The sequence below is a fragment of the Musca autumnalis genome, unplaced genomic scaffold, assembly GCF_047663935.1.
Source record: "Musca autumnalis isolate F117 unplaced genomic scaffold, ASM4766393v1 scaffold_4, whole genome shotgun sequence".
Classification (NCBI taxonomy): domain Eukaryota; kingdom Metazoa; phylum Arthropoda; class Insecta; order Diptera; family Muscidae; genus Musca; species Musca autumnalis.
The window spans coordinates 211,191,327-211,215,622 of record NW_027411977.1 but is presented as its reverse complement, the minus strand read 5'-3'; the positions used below and the strand labels follow the sequence as shown (position 1 = coordinate 211,215,622).

The 24,296-nt window shown below is 34.0% G+C and overlaps 1 protein-coding gene and 2 long non-coding RNA genes across 5 annotated transcripts; 2 read left to right on the top strand and 1 right to left on the bottom strand.

The window, feature by feature from the left end:
- Positions 1–3,725, top strand: LOC141400560 (uncharacterized). Its single transcript, XR_012412145.1, has 4 exons — positions 1–298; positions 373–611; positions 3,192–3,248; positions 3,321–3,725. It is a non-coding gene; the product is annotated as an uncharacterized lncRNA (long non-coding RNA).
- A 5,400-nt stretch (positions 3,726–9,125) lies between these two features.
- Positions 9,126–11,204, bottom strand: LOC141400887 (E3 ubiquitin-protein ligase listerin-like). 3 transcript variants are annotated; one of them, XM_073980515.1, is made up of 3 exons: positions 11,028–11,204; positions 9,684–9,977; positions 9,129–9,609 (listed from the first exon to the last, which is right to left on the bottom strand). In XM_073980515.1, the coding sequence occupies exons 1-2, from the start codon at positions 11,073–11,075 to the stop codon at positions 9,690–9,692; spliced, it is 336 nt and encodes a 111-aa protein (XP_073836616.1). In that variant the 5' UTR covers positions 11,076–11,204; the 3' UTR covers positions 9,129–9,609; positions 9,684–9,689. The 3 variants fall into 3 exon arrangements, with proteins under 3 accessions (XP_073836614.1, XP_073836616.1, XP_073836615.1); XM_073980514.1 differs by having other exon boundaries at positions 9,130–9,609; positions 9,672–9,977; XM_073980513.1 differs by having other exon boundaries at positions 9,126–9,977.
- Positions 11,205–17,895: 6,691 nt separating this feature from the next.
- Positions 17,896–22,064, top strand: LOC141401824 (uncharacterized). Its single transcript, XR_012412452.1, has 4 exons — positions 17,896–18,120; positions 18,194–18,432; positions 21,014–21,070; positions 21,143–22,064. It is a non-coding gene; the product is annotated as an uncharacterized lncRNA (long non-coding RNA).
- The last annotated feature ends 2,232 nt before the right edge of the window (positions 22,065–24,296 follow it).

Genomic DNA, 24,296 nt, shown 5'->3' with positions numbered 1-24,296 from the left:
GTAAATGTGAAACACGATCAGGCCATCACAGTGATCATTTATTAAAAATCAGCAAAGGGAGCACAACAGCAAGGGGGAAAAAATCATATTTCGACCGTAGTGAAAATAAATATTTTAGCAAAGTGTGCACAAATGTTAAAGCCTGTCACATAACCTCTTAAAAGGGGATATTCTAATAAGAAGATCTACAAATAATAAGAACATTAATAAGTGAATATTACATTGTGACATTTTGCAAACACCTCAAGCCTTACAAATAAATTTGCATTTATTGCAATAAATTTGAATTATTTTCAAGGTAAGGCATTGCAAAATATGCATGTTTGTCCAAAGTGATTTTTTTTTTTACTGATTTTGTGTTTTAATGCATAGTGACATCAACAAAACTGGAAAATTCCAAATCTTGCAAAGGGCATTCCTGACCTTACATTGGTAAATTGCGAAGTGAATTTACAACAACAATTAAAAGCATTATTCTGGAATTTTTGACGTCACTAACCATTTAAGGAAGGGGGAACAGACTTCGATAACAGCAAGATCAATCCTCCCCAGCTATGAAGGTGCCTCCAGACATAACCACACAAACAATTTATGCGGTGATGTATAAACAAGTAAGAACAGACTATAGTCGGACGGGGCCGACCATGTGATACCCTATACCACTAAACGCGTCTTCTTGGGATAAAGTTATAAGATGTGCATTAGAAATTTTAGCAATTTTCACACAAAAGTTTTGATCAATTTAACCCGCTAAATATTATCCGATCATACCGTTGACTTGCACGCTACTTCTTCATCTCAAACCAAAACTACGTTTAAAATTTCGCGCCGATCGGACTATTATTGCGACCTACAGAGCGGCTACAAAATCGAGCAAAAATTTTGTTTTTGGTCCATTTCATCCCTTTAACATTTCACGATCATCGCCAAAAACTAATCAGTTCTATTCTGGTCCAAACCCGACCTCCATACTAAATTTCGTGACAATCGGTCCATAATTGCGGCCTCTAGCTTGATTACAATTTTTAATGGACGGACAGACGGACGGACGGACACACATCGCTAAATCGCTTTATCTCGTCGAGATATGAAGTTTGGTATACCACATGAGGGGTCTACGACGAATATTTCGCGGCGTTACATGAATTTTTGGGAAAACAAACTTATTATACCCTTTTCCACATTGTGGTATAGGGTATAATAAAAATACAATGTAGTGAATTGCTGAAAATTTAAGTCATAACCAAACAATTAGAATATTACACCTTGAAAAAAATTAAGACATCTAAACATATGTATGTGAATTTTTCGACATAATTTTTGCAAAATATTTTTTTCTATATATTTTTTTGATTGTCATGAATAACGGTTCATAAACGACATATTTAGATATTGATAAATATGTAATACATATGTATACATAAATTTTTCTGACTTATTGAATTTTGCTTTCTCTGAATTTCTTGCTTTCTGTACATAACGGTACTTAGCTGACCTTCATGTACATACATAATTAGACATACATATTTTTTTAAGTTTCTTTTTGTAAACAACATCCCGTTAGGAGTTTAAGAATAGTTTAGAGTTTTTGTAAAAGAAGATGAGTGTCAAATATTAGAACACAACCCAGCAAACATTTTTAGACCTGACCCAAATATAATATTTTTATGGGTATTTTTTTCGAGTGCTGGATTATTGAGCTCAATCATCAGGCTATTTTAATAGACTTTTTGGTTAGTGCCATTGCACAAAATGGGGTTTTTGTTATAAACAAAAAAATATTTTGACATTTCGCCTTTTTCTTAGTTTTTCCTTTTTTCTATTTTTTATGTTTAATTTTTTTTATGTTTAATTAATTTAGTAATTAATGCAAATATGCAATTAATTTTTCATTTTTAATTTCAAATATTTTTCCTAATCTTATTATGAATTATGTTCAATAAAATGAATTTTGTTATGAATATGAAATACTAAACTGACTTCGCATTTAAAAGGAATGTTGGGTAACCAAGGCTTTTAGGTTTTGAAGGTAACATTAAGGGACATTGTTAAATTAAAGGTACATACAATGTCATAGGTGACAGGGTGGGACAAGTGTACCTCGGTATGACATAAGACCTCGTCATACCACAAATGGTCACAGGTAAGATACAAAAATGACTCACAATTGACCTTGTGCAATATAATTTAAAATCAACTCTACTTTTTAATAAACGTTTGGTTTCCGTGGCATGGAATGTTTATTTTAATATGTTCGCGCGCTGAAGAATAACGGGTTGAGAACTTACCTCCTGGATGAGCTAGCCAGGCAAATTTGTATCTTACCATGCCCAAACCGACCTCGTATATTTTTCATACATTTTTATTCGATTTTATGCTTTGAATTTATTCAGCGGATTGCCGGCGCGTAACACAACATACGTTTGGATCTTGATTTTGCCAATCTGTAGTGGGATTCTGTAACTCATTTTTGCTGTTACCGACAAAAATCGGTATAATTAAATCGCAAAATTATGACTAAAAACGTAAAGAAAAGTTGGCATCACTGTTTATGTCGGTAGAGGCTAGCGACTACTTTTTATTCATCGTTAACTTACCGAAAATTTTCGTTAATTATCGAAATTATAAGCATTTTAATTTTACCGACAATTATCGATAACAGCAAAAATGAGTTACAGAATCCCACTACTGGCCATTTTACTTAACCTTCCTACTTCCTAACAGAGCTCTCTTAGTTAGTGGAAATGGACATTACCATATGGTCCATACGGTATAAGCTTGAAATTATTCCTTACGTAGGAAAGAGGTAACCCTACTCTCACGTAGATCCCTGGCGTTAAAAATTCTCACAAAGTTTAACCCCCCGTTTGTGTATTTCGAAACGAAAATGTGTGCGCATGAAACACACCCAAACATTAGTTTTTGAAATTTTATTGCCTTTGCTTTTACTTCAAAACCAAAAACAAATTTGAAAAACACACTCAAATTTGGTAGTCTTTCTTGCGCATTCATTTTCTTATCGACATACATGAACAGGCTGTAAATATCTTATATTCTAGATTTCTAACTACGGACAACACACTTAATATATTGTTAAAAATTTAATTCTAATTTAATATTTAGTTGAAATTATAACTTGTTTTAGCAAAATTTTAAGTCATCAATATTCCATAAATCTTATTTTTTTTCAGGAAGCCACGGAAAACCTTCACTTTTGGCCAGTTTAATGGACGGACACATCAAAATTGGTAAGCATAAATAGTAACGTTTTTACCTTGACTCTGTGTTATTTAATAAATGGCATTTCTATATATTTCCAGATAATTCATTTGCTGTTTAATGCAGACACATCTCAAGGCTGAATACTTCATTAATTGAAAGACATAAATCCAGATTGTAAGATTTTGCTGCCAACGTCCACAATTAGCTACACCAATACAGGCTATTTTCCTGGTCTTTGGCTGGAATTGCCACAAAATTTGGGCTGGCTTTTACCGAAAACTCTTGGTCAATTTTCATCAATTTCTGGCGGTATTCTTCATACATTAAAGGCTGAATCGCCGCAAAAATGACTGACCTCCTCCCTATAGATATTAGGAGGGGCCAGTAGTTCAGACCGTGTTGATTTACTGGTGCTGGCGTTATTGTTGTTTATCACGCACAAAGCTTAATGTAAAAACACACACACGTTCAATGACAATAAAACAAAACTTTGTATTATAAAATTTTTAAGTTTTCCACTTTTTGTCATTATTGTATGGGGGATTTAAACAGGACCTTATAGGCCGTTTATATATAACAAGGTTAACCCAGTGGGTCTGGGTTTCAAATGTCATTTCCATTGTATATACTTCAAACAAATCCTCATAAAGAAGGTTAACCCTGCAAAAAACTATAATATAAACGCCGTATTAGGAAAATGGCTTCCTTTAACGCACCAGAAACTTCTAATCAGATTTTCGCCCCGTTATGCCTTTTATATGGCCCTTAACCGATGCCGCTTTTCCACGATGTCGCGGATTATTCGACATTTATCGTTTCCATTTTCAACCCAACATTTACGTCCCACCATGGCACAATTACCCAGGTAGTGGCATCGTAAAATTTTGAATATGTTATGTCAAAACTTTCTTTATGTTGTTGGGGAAATTACAACAATAATAATATTTTTATAAAGGGATTTGACTTTTCATATTCGATCAGCTGGTGTGATACCACTACCTGGTAGTTCTCCCATGCGTCCCACTGTGAATCTATAGACACCTATAGGCCCCTACAGCGTTGCATTTTTTTGTCAATCGGTTTTAAGCCTTTACCTAATTAACTGCGTGTTGCGTGTGCGTTCAAAAATACAAAAACAAAATACATGTATTTCAAATGGAAAACAAAAACAAATACATGTATTTTGTTTTTGTATTTTTGAACGCACACGCAACACGCAGTTAATTAGGTAAAGGCTTAAAGCTGGCAACATTACAGATTTTACCAATGAACCGGCCGCCTACTGTATCCGGTTTGTTCATTTTTTTATTCGCCGGCAGCAACAAACAACACCTTTGAGACATGCTGCCGGGTTTTTTTTTTTATTAAATTTATAAAAAAAATATATTTAATTGAGTGCCACACGCAACAAACTCAGACTATGTCGAGGCAACCATGGTACAAATACACAGGTAACCGCATCGGAAATTGTTGGTAACATAAGGTGTCAATGCAGTTGACACATTATGTTACCATCAGCTGGCATGATAATGCTACCTGTATTATTGTACCATGGAGGCAACTAGCCAAATGTTTGTATGTATTAGTAAATCAGAGTTGTATTTGCAAACAGTCTGTCTTTTGTAATGCCAAGTAAGGGCCTGTTTCACTATGTCGAAAAAAATGAATACGAATGAAAAGCACCTAAGTCCGTGTTTAGACATTCAAACTGGAAAGGCAAATTTTCTTCTCCTCTTTCCTTTAAAATTTCCTTGCAGTTTAGACACGCAAATAATGTTTGTGTAAATTTTCTGTTTCTTCTTCACACTCATTTTCTCGTTTGATCATGCAAAGGCAATACTAAGGCGATATTGCTTATAAAATATAATTAAAGTTCATTAGAAATTAAATAAATACATTTGTATAAGTTTACTATTAGTTTTTACAGATAATTTTTTTGTTCAATTTATTTTTCATCACGAAAGTTTTTAATTCAAAGAATAAAGAAACAAAACAGAATTTGCGAGTACAGGGGTGTGTGTACCCCCTCTCTACTCCCTCGCCCATAAACTCAATTTTCTTTCCCATCAACTTTCCATGTATAAACACAGACTAAACTTTGCTTTTCATGGTAATACTGATTTTTTGATTTTATTTGAATTACCAGCGACCCCAAACATTTTTGCAAGAATTCTACTTTCTGCGAGAAATTATGCATTTAGTAGAATGATATGGCAACATTCAAATTGAAAATCTATCAGGGCAATCACGAATAAAATTTCCGTGCGGAATTTTTCGCTTTCCCCAATTTCAGATTTTTTTATTTCTATATTTATCTCCAAAAATAGACTATTTTTGTCGATTCAGCGAGAATATAGCATAATTAAGTGATTTTAGCAGTTTCCAATGTTTTAAAAATTAATTTTAAAAGAATTTCACTTTTTAAAAAATATGTTCCGTGCGGAAAATTCCGAGGGAAATATTCATGATTGCCCTGTATATAATTTTCATTCATGTTTTCCAAAATATTCAATCAAATGTGAAAAATATTAGTTTCTTAAATTCCAATAATTTATAGACATTTCCATATTTTGTTTACATTTATCTTTGACAGCAACGTTACAAACGAAAACAAATTCCTATGTGGTTGCTGTTGAGATGTATTTGTTGTAGTACTTACTTTACCTGTTCTGTTCTACCATGATCTATCTATACTTATAAAAGAGTTCAGTAATGATGACTCACTGACTCACTGATTCACTGACTCACTGACTGACTGATAATCAACGCCCAGACTAAACGGCTAAAGCTAGAATCTTGAAATTTTGGGTGAGGGTCACTCTTGGTCCGAAGGTGTCAGATAAGGCTGGATTTTTGGAAATTCGAACCAGAACTGTACTAAAAGTACTAAAAGGTACTAAATATGGTACCCTTTGTATTAGGCAAACGCGAAGAGCTAGAATTCTGAAATTTGGAATGAGGTTCACTGATGGTGAGTTAGAAAGGTGTACCAAATGGTTTTTGGAAATTCGAACTATAAGTGTACGAAAAGTACTAAAAGTTACTAAATTTAGTACTATTTGGTATTACGTGAACGGAAAGAGCTAAAATCTTGAAATTTGGAATGCAAATCAAGGTTAGAAAGATGAGTTGATACAAGGAGGTGGTTTTGAAAATGTGCACTCATGTGTACGAATAGTACTAAATGGTACTAAATTTGGTACAATTTGAATTAGGGCGAACCGATAAAGTTGGAATTCTGAAATTTGTGAATTACTATTACTGTTGGAGTGTAGGTTAGAGATATGGAGGTAGTTTTCGAAGTTCGTACATATGGGTACGAAAGGTACTAAATAGTACCAAATAAGGTGCAATTTGGATTTGGGGGAACGGATGGAGCTGGAATCATGAAATTTAGAATTAGGATTACTGTAGGGGTGTAGGATAGAAGTATTTTGGAAATTCGTACTTTTGGGTACGAAAAGGACTAAATGGTACCAAATTTGGTACAATATGAATTTAAGTGATCGGATAGAGCTGGAATAGTGAAATTTGGAATTAAGATTACTATTGGAGTGTGGGATTGGGATACTTTTGGAAATTCGTACTTATGGCAACGAAAAATACTAAATGGTACCAAATTTTGTACAGTTTGGATTTGGGTGATCAGATATATTTGGAATCCTGAAATTCGAAAGTAAGATTACTTTTGGAGTGTTGGATAGAAGTAGGTTTGGAAATTCGGACCTATGGGAACAAAAAGTACTAAATAGTACTAAATTTGGTACAATTTGGAATACGGTGATCTGATGCAGCTGTAATTCTGAAATTTGGAATTAAGATTATTGTTCGCGTGTAGGATTGAGGTAGTTGTGAATATTGGTACTCTTGGGTACGAATAGCACTAAATAGTACCAAATTTGGTACAATTTGGATTTGGGTGAACGGATATAGCTGAAATTCCGAGATTTGGAATAAGGATTACTATTGGAGTGTGGATAGATAAAGTTTTGGAAATTTTTAGTTATGGGTAGGAAAAGTACTAAATAGTACTAAATTTGGTACAATTTAGATTTCAAGGATGGGATACATTTGGAATCGTGAAATTCGGAATTAAAATTGTTGTTGGAGTGTTGATAGAGGTAGGTTTGGAAATTCATACTTTGGATACGAATAGTACTAAATGGTACCAAATTTGGATTTGAGTTATCGGATGTATCTGGAATTCTGAAATTCGGAATTAAGCTTATTGTTTGAACATAGCACTGAGGTAGTTTTGAAAATTTGTACTTATGTGTACGAAAAGTACTAAATGGTACCAAATCTGGTACAATTTGGATTCGGGTGAATGGTGAACTGGAATCCAGAGATTCGGAATAAGGATTACTGTTGGTGTGTAGGATTGATGAAGTTTTTGAAATTTTTAGTTTTATGGGTACGAAAGGTACTAAATGGTACCAAATTTTAATTTATGTGATTGAATACATTTGGAATCCTGAAATTCGGAATTACGATTACTGATGGAGTGTTGAAAGAGGAAGGTTTGGAAGTACTTACTTTGGATACGAAAAGTACTAAATGGTATCAAATTTGGTACAATTTGGATTACTGTGATCGGATGCAGCTGTAATCCTGAAATTTGGAATTGAGATTACTGTTGGCGTGTAGGATTGAGGTAGTTGTAGAAATTCGTACTCATGGGTACGAAAGTACTAAATGGTACCAAATTTGGTACAGTTTGCATTTGGGTGAACGGATATAGCTGGAAACCCGAGATTTGGAATAACGAGTACTGTTTGAGTGTAGGATTGATAAAGTTTTGGAAATTTGTAGTTATGGGTAGGAAAAGTACTAAATAGTACTAAATTTGGTACAATTTGGATTTCAGTGATAGGATACATTTGGAATCGTGAAATTCGGAATTAAAATTGATGTTGAAGTGTTGATAGAGGTAGGTTTAGAAATTCGTACTATGGATACGAGTAGACCTAAATGGAACCAAATTTGGATTTGAGTTATCGTTTGAACATAGCACTGAGGTAGTTTTGAAAATTTGTACTTATGGGTACGAAAAGTACTAAATGATACTAAATTTGGTACAATTTGGATTTTGGTGATCTGATGTAGCTGCCATCCCCAATTTTGAATTTAAAATACCTGTTGAATTGTAGGATTGATAAAATTTTGGAAATTTTTAGTTATGGGTAGGAAAAGTACTAAATAGTACTAAATTTGGTACAATTTGGATTTGAGCGAACGGATAGAGTTGGAATCAAGAAATTTGGAATTAAGATTATTGTTGGAGTGTAGGATTGAGATATAGAAGTAGTTTTTGAAATTCGTACTTATGAGTGCGAAAAGTACTAAATTTGTTACAATTTGGATTTGAGCAAACGGCTAGAGCTGTAATCTTGAAGTTTGGAATTAAGATTACAGTTGGGGTGTAGGATTGATGAAGTTTTGGAAATTCGTACTTATATGTACGAAAAGTACTAAATGGTACTAAATTTGGTACAACTTGGATTTGAGCGAACGGGTAGAGCTGGAATCAAGAAATTTGGAATTAATATTACTGTCGGAGTGTAGGATTGAGATATGCTACAACTTGGATTTGAGCGAACGGTTAGAGCTGGAATCTTGAATTTTGGAGTTAATATTATTGTTGGGGTTAGTTTTGGAAATGCGTACTTAGTTTTAGAAATGCGTACTTATGCTTACACAAAGTACTACATTTTGTACAATTAGGATTTAGGTGAAATTATAGCGCTCGAATCCTAAAATGTGGAATTAGGTACACTTAGGGGTACGAAATGGTTCCATGTATGGTACAATTTTGTATTGGATGAACGGATAGATCTGGATTCGTGAGATTTGGAATTAAGATTATTGTTATCATTTGCTTATAACGTCCGATTTAAAAAATATGTGCCATAAATATACGTAAAAAGTTGTAAATGGCACAGGATTTGGTACAATTTGTTATTGTGTAATGGGAATTTTGAAATAATAGGAGGAGGTCGTATGTATATATTTACATGTAAAGTACTAAATAGTTCTATAATTGGGGGAACAGATAGAGCTAGAAATAAGGATGGCGGTTGTTGGGTTAGGCCGTATTTGCGCTGAGAACCTCAATTAAAATATCTCAAAAAATGTGGATTGCTCTTGATGTGTAGGCGTGACAAAAATCCAACTAAAGTAGTACGTATTAGTACACAAAATTTTTCCACCATTCTATATTATATATTGTTCATTTGTTTTATATATTTAACGCATACGAAGTAGCGGGCACTTTGCTAGTTCTATATATTGTATTAAAAAAACACACACACTTCAATGACATCTTGAAGATAATCAGAAATCCCATAGCGAAGTATCAACTGCAACCCTTTAAATTCTCGGGAGATCCTAAAATGTGTAAATGAACTTCATTAGCCATCGTAACGTTTACGTTATGACATCAATTATACGCAGTGGTGTACTAGAAGTCATGATGGTAAGATGGTTTTCAACTCATCCATATCTGATTGATTGATTAGTTCAATAAATTCTTGTAGGGCCTTCTTCTTCGTCATTGGATCTTTTTTCGAGAGCTTTTTCAATGTCAGCTGGTACGGTGTTGATATGCTGGCATCAAAGGTGTCTGGCATTTGTTCCGCTGTAGCTCCAAACCCAGGTACAAAGGGTATCAACCCCAAGTCTGAGTGGGCTGAAAAGCCCACAAAAACAGGTGCTGTGGTACCCAACAACTCAGCACTACGTGCCGAACTGGAGGGCTAAAAAAAAACAAAATAAAATATTAGGGCTTAAGTCTCGTTTAGGGGCACCTCTCGCATCGGGCTCATATTTTCACCATAGGTAGTCCTTGGGACCCTGATTACAACGATATATATCTTTTCCGGGGGAAGTACATACTTCCCGAGATATGAGTCTTGACATTTTACTATTTTTACTTGGGCAATATGGGTATCATTTTAAAGCTCGTGGTGAGTACTTTTCTTTGCTATTGCAACTTTTGCTTCGGATTACAACAATATATACTCAGATTTGAAGAGCTTTGTTATATATGGTCATTAGGCCTTGTTATTACAAAAGATAATGAATAAATAAATAAAATAAATAAATAAATATAGATTTTTCGGGATGAGTCCATACTTCTCGAGGTGTGGGTCTTGAGATTTTACAATTTTTACTTGGGCAATATGGGTATCATTTTAAAGCTCGTGGTGAGTACTTCTGATTGCGTCTACGACTTTCGCTCCTGTCCATATTAGAAAGTCTTAAATCCCGGCCGAAGGGCGGCTAATTAAAGAAAACTTATAATTTAGGAGAAACTTTTGTTCGCGTAGCCCACTTTTGCTCCTGTCCATAGGAGAAAGTCTTAAATCCCGGCCGAAGTCCGGCTTCTTAAAGAAAACTTATAATTTTGGAGAAACTATATATTGTTGTAATCTGAAGCCAAAGTCGTAACAGCAAAGAAAAGTACTCACCTCGAGCTTTAAAATGATACCCATATTGCCCAAGTAAAAATAGTAAAATGTCAAGACCCATATCTCGGGAAGTATGTACATCCCCCGGAAAAGATATATATCGTTGCGATCAAGGACTACCTATGGTAAAAATTTCAGCCCGATCGGAGAGGTGCCCCTAAACGAGACTTGTTCCAATATTAGTAAATGTTCCAAAAAAATGATAGGGAAGCTTTCACTATTAGCATCCCTCCAGCAATGTGCTCCGTGGAGAGGGTGAGGTAAGTTTCACTTGGCGTCTGTCTGTTGTTTAGTGTTTTGTTTCTGGCATTGGCTTGGAGAGTTGGAGTTTTTTACCTTCACATTGTTCTTTGTCCTCTGTGTATGTTTTGTTTTGCCACCCATTTTTATTTAATTCAATTTCAATAGTTTATGCGACTTAAAATCAATCCCGACAAAAAAGAAAACAAACGTCAGCAAACCACACAATGGAAATATGACAGATTGTCTTCTTCTTTCTAATATGGCATCTCTGAAATGAAACGAAAAATTAACAAGAAAATATACGGTAAAGATGCGAAATCAAAACAAAGATACCGGTAGGTGAAAAATGATGCAAAAACATATGTTGACAGTGTTGGTAAGTTATGTCATTTAAAGAGCTTGCAAATAAAAAGCTGACCAACACTAATGTCGTAACGTAACGTAAAATGATAGGTCGAAAGCATGGCACAATTATGCCAAGTTTACACTTGCGCTCCAAAATCCATTGGATTTCACGAAATCCTGAAATACACCCCGGTGTTTACACTTATTTTTTGTTGATTTCAAACATATGACAATGATCAAGGTAGATGCATATGCGCAGCTGATTGAACATGAATTTTCAAGACAAGTTGTTGTAAATTGAATTAAAGATCAAAAATATTCGACAATACAGAACTTTACAACTTTATTTAAAAAATTATCGTAAAATTATCTATATATCATATCAATTGTGTATAGTACCAAAAAATAAATAATGATTTTATAGTTGAGACATCATAATAATAAATTTTGATAGATAAAAGTTGTGCTCCGACCTACAAAATATTAGTACATGCAGTAGTTGTCCCGTTTAGTACTAAAAATGAGTTCCCGTATTCCGAAATCTAGCAAGACATGCACTTCTCTTTAAACAAAAATAGCGCCGAATAACACCCTCTTCTCCTGTTTTCTGCCATACAATTTTGGCCTATCAGAAACTAGCAGCAAGCATGTTCATATGTTCATTGGTATCTAATATTATAGCTGATACGTTGATTTTGACATTTTTGCTGGAGTTTTTGCAATTTCCGTCATTTCCCGTTTCCGTATTTTTAGGAAATTTGTATAGGGGAGACATTATTTTACAATTAGATCCATTTTCAAAAATTACCATTAAAAAAATAGCATTGTAAGAAAGTTTTTTAATATTTTTGACGTTGTTTACAAATTTTGATACTAAAATTTGTTGTTTCAGCAATTCGCACATCTACCTTGTTTATTGTGATACGTGAAAAGTGTTGCAACTTTTGGTACTTTTTTAGGCAAAAGCAAGGTTGTATATCATGTGTACTGTGATTTCGATGTTGATTTCGCTGAAATCACGAAATAAGATGATTTCATTTTTGTATGCGAAATCATGATAAATTTTGCATGATTCCGCGCGAAATCACGAAACGCCTTCGAAATCACGAAAAGACGCCGAATGTAAACCAAACATTACCCAGGTAGTGGCATCGTAAAATTTTGAATATGTTATGTCAAAACTTTCTTTATGTTGTTGGGGAAATTACAACAAAAATTTTTTTTATAAAGGGATTTGACTTTTCATATTCGATCAGCTGGTTTGATACCACTACCTTGTAGTTCTGCCATGGTCGAAAGTCACTCTAGAGTGGTTTCATAGTCCCGGTCCACACTAGCGTGAATTTCATTAAAAAATTTCATGAAATTAGGTGTTCTTAAATCGAATTCCCCATTACAGCAATTTTATGATTTTACTCTACTGTGAAAGTCATGGTAGAACAAATACAAGGTAAAGTTAATACTACAACAAATACAACTCGAACAACAACCACAAAGGTATTTGTTTTTGTTTGTAACGTTACTGCCAGTTGTATTTGTAAACAAAACAAGGAAATGTCTATAAATTATTGGAATTTAAAAAACTAATAATTTTTCACATTTGGTTGAATATTTTGGAAAACATGAATGAAAATTCGTCACATTTTCAATTTTTATGGTTCCACATCATTCCACTAAATGCATAAATTCTCGCAGAAAGTAGAATTCTTGCAGAAAAGTTTGGGGTCGCTGGAAATTCATAGAAAAAGGAGAAGCTGTTTCAAAGTTTTGTTTCAGAAATCAAAGAAGCACATGTTTATTAGGGCTTTATTTTTTTAAATTTTAACAAAATACCTCACATATTAACAAACGTTGTATCGCCTCTACAAGCAGGGATTTACTGCGCAGCTTGTCGTTCGAACTTGGAGGAGGTTTACATATCATTGATATGAAGAAGTCTTTGTGGGAAATGGTTTTTTCGGAATGATATTTTTTTTCTCAAAAAATATATGTCCCTAATGTACATCGAAATAGAAATAAATGTATAAAATGTCATATGAAATTTGACACTAACACCACAACCCAGTTCAGTCAGCTGGGTATTGCTGCTACCTTTTCTTGTTCTACCATGTGTGGAAGTCGATCTAGAGACGCATAATTTCATGCAATTTTTTTAATGAAATCACTCTAGTGTGGACCGGGACATAGGAACTGGGATTGGAAGTTGTGCAATGTCCCGGTCCATACTAGCGTGAATTTCATTAAAAAATTTCATGAAATTAGGTGTTCTTATGCTAAGTTTACATTTACGAAATCCACTCGATTTCAAATGTCAATTCCATAGCTCAAACGTCAAATGAAATCTCATCTGGATTTCATTTGACGTTTAACCTATGGATTTGACAGTTGAAATCGAGTGGATTTCGTAAATGTAAACCAAGCATTAAATCGAATTCCCCACTAAAGCATTTTTATGATTTTACTCTACTATGGACGTCGATCTAGAGACGCATAATTTCATATCAAAATTTCAATGAAATTACTGTAGTGTGGCCCGGGTCAATGTGGAGACATGATTTCACTACATCTTTCGATGCAGTCCAATGGAGTTCTAAAAAATTCACTCAGTACGAAATCCAAGAAGTAAATGAAGTTTATTTACATTTGTTATTTTGCGTCATTTGTTTATACATACACACGCACACAAAAAACGTACGCAGTAATTTTTATACCCCGGTTACACCATACCGGATTAACCCACTGGGTTTGGATTTAAAATGTCAATTCCATAGCGCAAACGTCAAATAAATCCTCTCGAAGTAGTTTAACCCGGCAAAAAACTCTAGTGTAACCATACTCTTATTCGAAAAAAAACAGCAATTTCACAACGCAAATGTTTATCAAATAATTTTACTTAATTTAAAAACAAAAAAAAATATTTTTGCACGTTTTTTAACTATTTATTTTCATTTTACTTATTCCCCCCATACCATTACTATCGCAAACGATTCGTTTTCGAATGTTTTTCGATAGTTTTGCGGATATTTTGTTCGAGAACGACACACGAGAACGAATTGAAAACGATTCATTCGTCGCTCAGTTTGTGGCAGGATAACCCTCGAATTCGAATATCATTAATAATATTATTAGCGAATGAAAGATGATAGTTTTACGATAGTGCCGATAAAGCATTTTTTGGCGGAGTTTCAGTGTTATGACGTGTTTAACTTTATCTGCGATACGATGTGCGGTAACTGTTCATAAAAGCTGTGTTCCTTTACTTACCTGAGGTTACCATTTTTAACCTGCAAAGCGTTCCTTAACCCCGAAAAGTGGTAAAACTGAAAGCAATTTTTAAGAGAGTGAGAGTGGAGAGAGAGCGAAAATGGCTTTCTCTTCTACCACAGGCTACCAGCAAATTTTCTGCAGGTAAAAAATGGCAGAACTGATTTTTCGACTTTTGTTTGACGATTATTTCACAATGAAAAAGAAAATGGACGAAAAACAGAAGAAAAAGTCGAACGCTGACAAAACTAAATTAAAAACTGTGAAATAAATGACGAAAATTGATTTTTTATGTTTCGTTTTGACATTGCTGCCAGATCTACCATTTTCCGTTCCTTTACTTTTCTGGTAAAATGTTCATGAGAGAGCAATTTTGAGCAATTTTGACACTTTTCTCTTTTACCACACTTACCATTAAAAAAGTAAAGGAACAAAGCTTATTTTTGTATGGTAAATGACGCAAACTGTTGCCTGTTTAGTTGCTAACTAGGCGTTTACATCAGACAGTTTGTCTTCAAATACAACTCTGATTTACTAACACATACATTTGTCGGCTGTTTCACAGCTGTCTGCCAGTTTTTCACAGACAAATTTTAGGATCAACAAATTTTTGATATTTTTGTGAAAAAGAAGCGAGATGACAATTGAAATGTGTTGAAAACAAAAGAATTTGTACAAAAGCAAAATATGTGAATGGTTTTCATTCATAACTTTACAACTTTGTTTGCAGTTGTCTGGACGCCTACGTCACGCAGGCAAGTTGCGGGATTTTGACAATCTAGACATGAAGCCAACTACCCTGTCATTTGTAAACGTAGGATAATGCAAATTGGACTTTACGCTCCAAAATCCACTGTGTTTACACTTATTTTATGTTTATTTGTAACATATCACAATGATCAAGGTAGATGCATATGCGCAGCTGATAGAACATGAATTTTCAAACAAAGTTGTTGTAAACTGAATTAATCGTCAAAAAATACGACAATATAGAACTTTACAACTTTATTTTCAAAATTATCGTAAAATGGTCTATTTATCGTATTAATTGGTCTATTTATCGTACTAAACCATGGCATAATTACCCAGATAGTGGCATCGTAAAATTTTGAATATGTGATGTCAAAACTAATTTTTTATAAAGGGATTTAAAGTCCAATTTTCATATGCACATTAAATGATTTCGTTTTAGTCCCGGGTCACACTAGAGTAATTTCACTGAAATTTTGGCATGAAATTATGCCTCTCTAGATCGAGTTCCATAGTAGAGTAAAATCATGACATTGCTGTTGTGGGGAATTCGACCTAAGAACGCCTAATTTCATGAAATTTTTTAATGAAATTCACTCTAGTGTGGACCGGGAGTTTCGAAATCCTAGAAACAAATGAAGTGTATTTACATCTGTTTTTTTGCGTCATTTGCTTACGCACACAATCGCACATACACACGGATACAATAATTTTAATTCCGAAAAATAAGAATTTCACAACACTAATGTTTACCAAATAACTTGACTTAATTCAAAGTTGAAAAAAAAAATTTTTTTGCAAGTTCTTTAAACATTTATTTACACTTTTGTCATCGTTTGAGTATTTTTGTTTTTCTACAACACACACAAACAAACAAAGACATCATAAAACAGTTGCATTTTTTGGTAGTTTATGACGAAAAAGCAGGGTTGCGTATAATAGTATGGTGTTTTCGTGCGTTGTTTAGAATAAATGACGCAGCTATCGTCATTTAATTTTGTATGCTAAATGACGCAAAATGTTGCCTGTTTTAGCAAATAAATGACGAAACAGCTCTAAATGACGAAAAAGTTGCTAATGTAAATTGGACTATATAGTTTTACCGAACAGATTTATAGCGTTCCGGTTAACTTAAAGTTAAAAGTGATGATTAGTTTATTTTGCATTTTGAAATCCATCAGATAGAATACATGTAATAATGGCGCTAACCCTGCGTTTACACATGACAGGACAATTGAGTTCATGTATTGATTGTCAAAACCCTAAAAATTGCCGTAGGCGTCCAGACAACTGCAAAATGGTTGTAAAATTATGAATGAAAATCGTCGATTTTTTTTCCGCTCACATATTTTGTTTTTGTTTTGTTTCATGCCAGTCCTGTTGTCTTTTTTGTTATTTTTTGAGAAAGTATTGTTTTCATTTATTCACAAAATGTCCATGTTTACTGTCTACGAAAATTGCCAGTGGCCTGTTCCCGTACTTTATAAAGTGGTATAAGTAGTAAAAGTCGTAAACGATTTTCATATAAATTTTGTGTACGGGAACGCAAAATGTGTAAAAGTGGTAAAAATTGTAAAAACTTTTTAGTTCTGGAACAGAGCTTGTTACGTACCGCCTAATGCGGCGCTATGGTGGGGTTCCAGCTGCTCAGTCCGGGGCATCACTTTCAGGGGGATTCCCAACCCTGCCACCATCAGCCCTAGGGGTCGAACAATAAAGGAAAAGGGACTCAATATAAAAACAAACAAAACGACACAACACTACATACAAACATGATGAAGGAACTTGGTGTTACAGTTCCCCCACTTTGCCCACCCTGCCTGCCTGATCAAGGCGAATTTAACAAGGTGATCCAATAGTTGACGTTAGGTTGTAGTCTTCATTTGCTGTCAATTTTTTTTTGCGCGAAATATCCACAAAAGTTAGAAGAAAACGTTAAAATATTATTCGCGAAGCCTAAACAAAGATGTTGTACACAAATATTTTTTATAGAAGCGAAATATTTGTTATTTATTTTTGATTAAAAATATGTTTTGACAGCAAATGAAGACATCAGTTGGTATTAATGTATCACCTTCTTTCTTACACCATGATCCTGATATAAAGACAAAACATAAATTTTAAAGGGCCCCAATTTCCACACACACACTTACCTCACATCAACATACCCCTATTTTCCTCTCTTACAGAAAACACTTAAAGATTCATTTTTATACTAAAATCAAACATTAAAACATTATATTAACATATCGAAAAATCTTAACTCTAAAACAAAGAGAACATAAAAATGTCAATTTTGAATTTCTACCACCAGACCTTATAATTGTGAGCCACTTACTCAGGCTGCCGACAACTGAAACGGATCGCCTTATTTTATTAGGGCGCACTCAATGTGTGTCGACCTTAATATGACTGACGACATACGCGATGCTATACGCTACGTCAATCATTAAGGATGGCCTAGTGGCAACACTGGAGTTTGGCACCACTGTATGTAAAATTACATTCACTATCACACATACGTATGTGTAAATGTGAAACACGATCAGGCCATCACAGTGATCATTTATTAAAAATCAGCAAAGGGAGCACAACAGCAAGGGGAAAAAAAATCATATTTCGACCGTAGTGAAAATAAATATTTTAGCAAAGTGTGCACAAATGTTAAAGCCTGTCACATAACCTCTTAAAAGGGGATATTCTAATAAGAAGATCTACAAATAATAAGAACATTAATAAGTGAATATTACATTGTGACATTTTGCAAACACCTCAAGCCTTACAAATAAATTTGCATTTATTGCAATAAATTTGAATTATTTTCAAGGTAAGGCATTGCAAAATATGCATGTTTGTCCAAAGTGATTTTTTTTTTACTGATTTTGTGTTTTAATGCATAGTGACATCAACAAAACTGGAAAATTCCAAATCTTGCAAAGGGCATTCCTGACCTTACATTGGTAAATTGCGAAGTGAATTTACAACAACAATTAAAAGCATTATTCTGGAATTTTTGACGTCACTAACCATTTAAGGAAGGGGGAACAGACTTCGATAACAGCAAGATCAATCCTCCCCAGCTATGAAGGTGCCTCCAGACATAACCACACAAACAATTTATGCGGTGATGTATAAACAAGTAAGAACAGACTATAGTCGGACGGGGCCGACCATGTGATACCCTATACCACTAAACGCGTCTTCTTGGGATAAAGTTATAAGATGTGCATTAGAAATTTTAGCAATTTTCACACAAAAGTTTTGATCAATTTAACCCGCTAAATATTATCCGATCATACCGTTGACTTGCACGCTACTTCTTCATCTCAAACCAAAACTACGTTTAAAATTTCGCGCCGATCGGACTATTATTGCGACCTACAGAGCGGCTACAAAATCGAGCAAAAATTTTGTTTTTGGTCCATTTCATCCCTTTAACATTTCACGATCATCGCCAAAAACTAATCAGTTCTATTCTGGTCCAAACCCGACCTCCATACTAAATTTCGTGACAATCGGTCCATAATTGCGGCCTCTAGCTTGATTACAATTTTTAATGGACGGACAGACGGACGGACGGACACACATCGCTAAATCGCTTTATCTCGTCGAGATATGAAGTTTGGTATACCACATGAGGGGTCTACGACGAATATTTCGCGGCGTTACATGAATTTTTGGGAAAACAAACTTATTATACCCTTTTCCACATTGTGGTATAGGGTATAATAAAAATACAATGTAGTGAATTGCTGAAAATTTAAGTCATAACCAAACAATTAGAATATTACACCTTGAAAAAAATTAAGACATCTAAACATATGTATGTGAATTTTTCGACATAATTTTTGCAAAATATTTTTTTCTATATATTTTTTTGATTGTCATGAATAACGGTTCATAAACGACATATTTAGATATTGATAAATATGTAATACATATGTATACATAAATTTTTCTGACTTATTGAATTTTGCTTTCTCTGAATTTCTTGCTTTCTGTACATAACGGTACTTAGCTGACCTTCATGTACATACATAATTAGACATACATATTTTTTTAAGTTTCTTTTTGTAAACAACATCCCGTTAGGAGTTTAAGAATAGTTTAGAGTTTTTGTAAAAGAAGATGAGTGTCAAATATTAGAACACAACCCAGCAAACATTTTTAGACCTGACCCAAATATAATATTTTTATGGGTATTTTTTTCGAGTGCTGGATTATTGAGCTCAATCATCAGGCTATTTTAATAGACTTTTTGGTTAGTGCCATTGCACAAAATGGGGTTTTTGTTATAAACAAAAAAATATTTTGACATTTCGCCTTTTTCTTAGTTTTTCCTTTTTTCTATTTTTTATGTTTAATTTTTTTTTATGTTTAATTAATTTAGTAATTAATGCAAATATGCAATTAATTTTTCATTTTTAATTTCAAATATTTTTCCTAATCTTATTATGAATTATGTTCAATAAAATGAATTTTGTTATGAATATGAAATACTAAACTGACTTCGCATTTAAAAGGAATGTTGGGTAACCAAGGCTTTTAGGTTTTGAAGGTAACATTAAGGGACATTGTTAAATTAAAGGTACATACAATGTCATAGGTGACAGGGTGGGACAAGTGTACCTCGGTATGACATAAGACCTCGTCATACCACAAATGGTCACAGGTAAGATACAAAAATGACTCACAATTGACCTTGTGCAATATAATTTAAAATCAACTCTACTTTTTAATAAACGTTTGGTTTCCGTGGCATGGAATGTTTATTTTAATATGTTCGCGCGCTGAAGAATAACGGGTTGAGAACTTACCTCCTGGATGAGCTAGCCAGGCAAATTTGTATCTTACCATGCCCAAACCGACCTCGTATATTTTTCATACATTTTTATTCGATTTTATGCTTTGAATTTATTCAGCGGATTGCCGGCGCGTAACACAACATACGTTTGGATCTTGATTTTGCCAATCTGTAGTGGGATTCTGTAACTCATTTTTGCTGTTACCGACAAAAATCGGTATAATTAAATCGCAAAATTATGACTAAAAACGTAAAGAAAAGTTGGCATCACTGTTTATGTCGGTAGAGGCTAGCGACTACTTTTTATTCATCGTTAACTTACCGAAAATTTTCGTTAATTATCGAAATTATAAGCATTTTAATTTTACCGACAATTATCGATAACAGCAAAAATGAGTTACAGAATCCCACTACTGGCCATTTTACTTAACCTTCCTACTTCCTAACAGAGCTCTCTTAGTTAGTGGAAATGGACATTACCATATGGTCCATACGGTATAAGCTTGAAATTATTCCTTACGTAGGAAAGAGGTAACCCTACTCTCACGTAGATCCCTGGCGTTAAAAATTCTCACAAAGTTTAACCCCCCGTTTGTGTATTTCGAAACGAAAATGTGTGCGCATGAAACACACCCAAACATTAGTTTTTGAAATTTTATTGCCTTTGCTTTTACTTCAAAACCAAAAACAAATTTGAAAAACACACTCAAATTTGGTAGTCTTTCTTGCGCATTCATTTTCTTATCGACATACATGAACAGGCTGTAAATATCTTATATTCTAGATTTCTAACTACGGACAACACACTTAATATATTGTTAAAAATTTAATTCTAATTTAATATTTAGTTGAAATTATAACTTGTTTTAGCAAAATTTTAAGTCATCAATATTCCATAAATCTTATTTTTTTTCAGGAAGCCACGGAAAACCTTCACTTTTGGCCAGTTTAATGGACGGACACATCAAAATTGGTAAGCATAAATAGTAACGTTTTTACCTTGACTCTGTGTTATTTAATAAATGGCATTTCTATATATTTCCAGATAATTCATTTGCTGTTTAATGCAGACACATCTCAAGGCTGAATACTTCATTAATTGAAAGACATAAATCCAGATTGTAAGATTTTGCTGCCAACGTCCACAATTAGCTACACCAATACAGGCTATTTTCCTGGTCTTTGGCTGGAATTGCCACAAAATTTGGGCTGGCTTTTACCGAAAACTCTTGGTCAATTTTCATCAATTTCTGGCGGTATTCTTCATACATTAAAGGCTGAATCGCCGCAAAAATGACTGACCTCCTCCCTATAGATATTAGGAGGGGCCAGTAGTTCAGACCGTGTTGATTTACTGGTGCTGGCGTTATTGTTGTTTATCACGCACAAAGCTTAATGTAAAAACACACACACGTTCAATGACAATAAAACAAAACTTTGTATTATAAAATTTTTAAGTTTTCCACTTTTTGTCATTATTGTATGGGGGATTTAAACAGGACCTTATAGGCCGTTTATATATAACAAGGTTAACCCAGTGGGTCTGGGTTTCAAATGTCATTTCCATTGTATATACTTCAAACAAATCCTCATAAAGAAGGTTAACCCTGCAAAAAACTATAATATAAACGCCGTATTAGGAAAATGGCTTCCTTTAACGCACCAGAAACTTCTAATCAGATTTTCGCCCCGTTATGCCTTTTATATGGCCCTTAACCGATGCCGCTTTTCCACGATGTCGCGGATTATTCGACATTTATCGTTTCCATTTTCAACCCAACATTTACGTCCCACCATGGCACAATTACCCAGGTAGTGGCATCGTAAAATTTTGAATATGTTATGTCAAAACTTTCTTTATGTTGTTGGGGAAATTACAACAATAATAATATTTTTATAAAGGGATTTGACTTTTCATATTCGATCAGCTGGTGTGATACCACTACCTGGTAGTTCTCCCATGCGTCCCACTGTGAATCTATAGACACCTATAGGCCCCTACAGCGTTGCATTTTTTTGTCAATCGGTTTTAAGCCTTTACCTAATTAACTGCGTGTTGCGTGTGCGTTCAAAAATACAAAAACAAAATACATGTATTTCAAATGGAAAACAAAAACAAATACATGTATTTTGTTTTTGTATTTTTGAACGCACACGCAACACGCAGTTAATTAGGTAAAGGCTTAAAGCTGGCAACATTACAGATTTTACCAATGAACCGGCCGCCTACTGTATCCGGTTTGTTCATTTTTTTATTCGCCGGCAGCAACAAACAACACCTTTGAGACATGCTGCCGGGTTTTTTTTTTTATTAAATTTATAAAAAAAATATATTTAATTGAGTGCCACACGCAACAAACTCAGACTATGTCGAGGCAACCATGGTACAAATACACAGGTAACCGCATCGGAAATTGTTGGTAACATAAGGTGTCAATGCAGTTGACACATTATGTTACCATCAGCTGGCATGATAATGCTACCTGTATTATTGTACCATGGAGGCAACTAGCCAAATGTTTGTATGTATTAGTAAATCAGAGTTGTATTTGCAAACAGTCTGTCTTTTGTAATGCCAAGTAAGGGCCTGTTTCACTATGTCGAAAAAAATTAATACGAATGAAAAGCACCTAAGTCCGTGTTTAGACATTCAAACTGGAAAGGCAAATTTTCTTCTCCTCTTTCCTTTAAAATTTCCTTGCAGTTTAGACACGCAAATAATGTTTGTGTAAATTTTCTGTTTCTTCTTCACACTCATTTTCTCGTTTGATCATGCAAAGGCAATACTAAGGCGATATTGCTTATAAAATATAATTAAAGTTCATTAGAAATTAAATAAATACATTTGTATAAGTTTACTATTAGTTTTTACAGATAATTTTTTTGTTCAATTTATTTTTCATCACGAAAGTTTTTAATTCAAAGAATAAAGAAACAAAACAGAATTTGCGAGTACAGGGGTGTGTGTACCCCCTCTCTACTCCCTCGCCCATAAACTCAATTTTCTTTCCCATCAACTTTCCATGTATAAACACAGACTAAACTTTGCTTTTCATGGTAATACTGATTTTTTGATTTTATTTGAATTACCAGCGACCCCAAACATTTTTGCAAGAATTCTACTTTCTGCGAGAAATTATGCATTTAGTAGAATGATATGGCAACATTCAAATTGAAAATCTATCAGGGCAATCACGAATAAAATTTCCGTGCGGAATTTTTCGCTTTCCCCAATTTCAGATTTTTTTATTTCTATATTTATCTCCAAAAATAGACTATTTTTGTCGATTCAGCGAGAATATAGCATAATTAAGTGATTTTAGCAGTTTCCAATGTTTTAAAAATTAATTTTAAAAGAATTTCACTTTTTAAAAAATATGTTCCGTGCGGAAAATTCCGAGGGAAATATTCATGATTGCCCTGTATATAATTTTCATTCATGTTTTCCAAAATATTCAATCAAATGTGAAAAATATTAGTTTCTTAAATTCCAATAATTTATAGACATTTCCATATTTTGTTTACATTTATCTTTGACAGCAACGTTACAAACGAAAACAAATTCCTATGTGGTTGCTGTTGAGATGTATTTGTTGTAGTACTTACTTTACCTGTTCTGTTCTACCATGATCTATCTATACTTATAAAAGAGTTCAGTAATGATGACTCACTGACTCACTGATTCACTGACTCACTGATTCACTGACTCACTGACTGACTGATAATCAACGCCCAGACTAAACGGCTAAAGCTAGAATCTTGAAATTTTGGGTGAGGGTCACTCTTGGTCCGAAGGTGTCAGATAAGGCTGGATTTTTGGAAATTCGAACCAGAACTGTACTAAAAGTACTAAAAGGTACTAAATATGGTACCCTTTGTATTAGGCAAACGCGAAGAGCTAGAATTCTGAAATTTGGAATGAGGTTCACTGATGGTGAGTTAGAAAGGTGTACCAAATGGTTTTTGGAAATTCGAACTATAAGTGTACGAAAAGTACTAAAAGTTACTAAATTTAGTACTATTTGGTATTACGTGAACGGAAAGAGCTAAAATCTTGAAATTTGGAATGCAAATCAAGGTTAGAAAGATGAGTTGATACAAGGAGGTGGTTTTGAAAATGTGCACTCATGTGTACGAATAGTACTAAATGGTACTAAATTTGGTACAATTTGAATTAGGGCGAACCGATAAAGTTGGAA

Bases quoted from the DNA above. Each gene is read 5' to 3' on its own strand.
- LOC141400887 (XM_073980513.1), bottom strand. From the start codon at position 11,075: ATGGGTGGCAAAACAAAACATACACAGAGGACAAAGAACAATGTGAAG. The intron at 9,978-11,027 runs GTAAAAAACTCC...GTTTTTTTTTAG, and splicing joins GGACAAAGAACAATGTGAAG to CCCTCCAGTTCGGCACGTAG.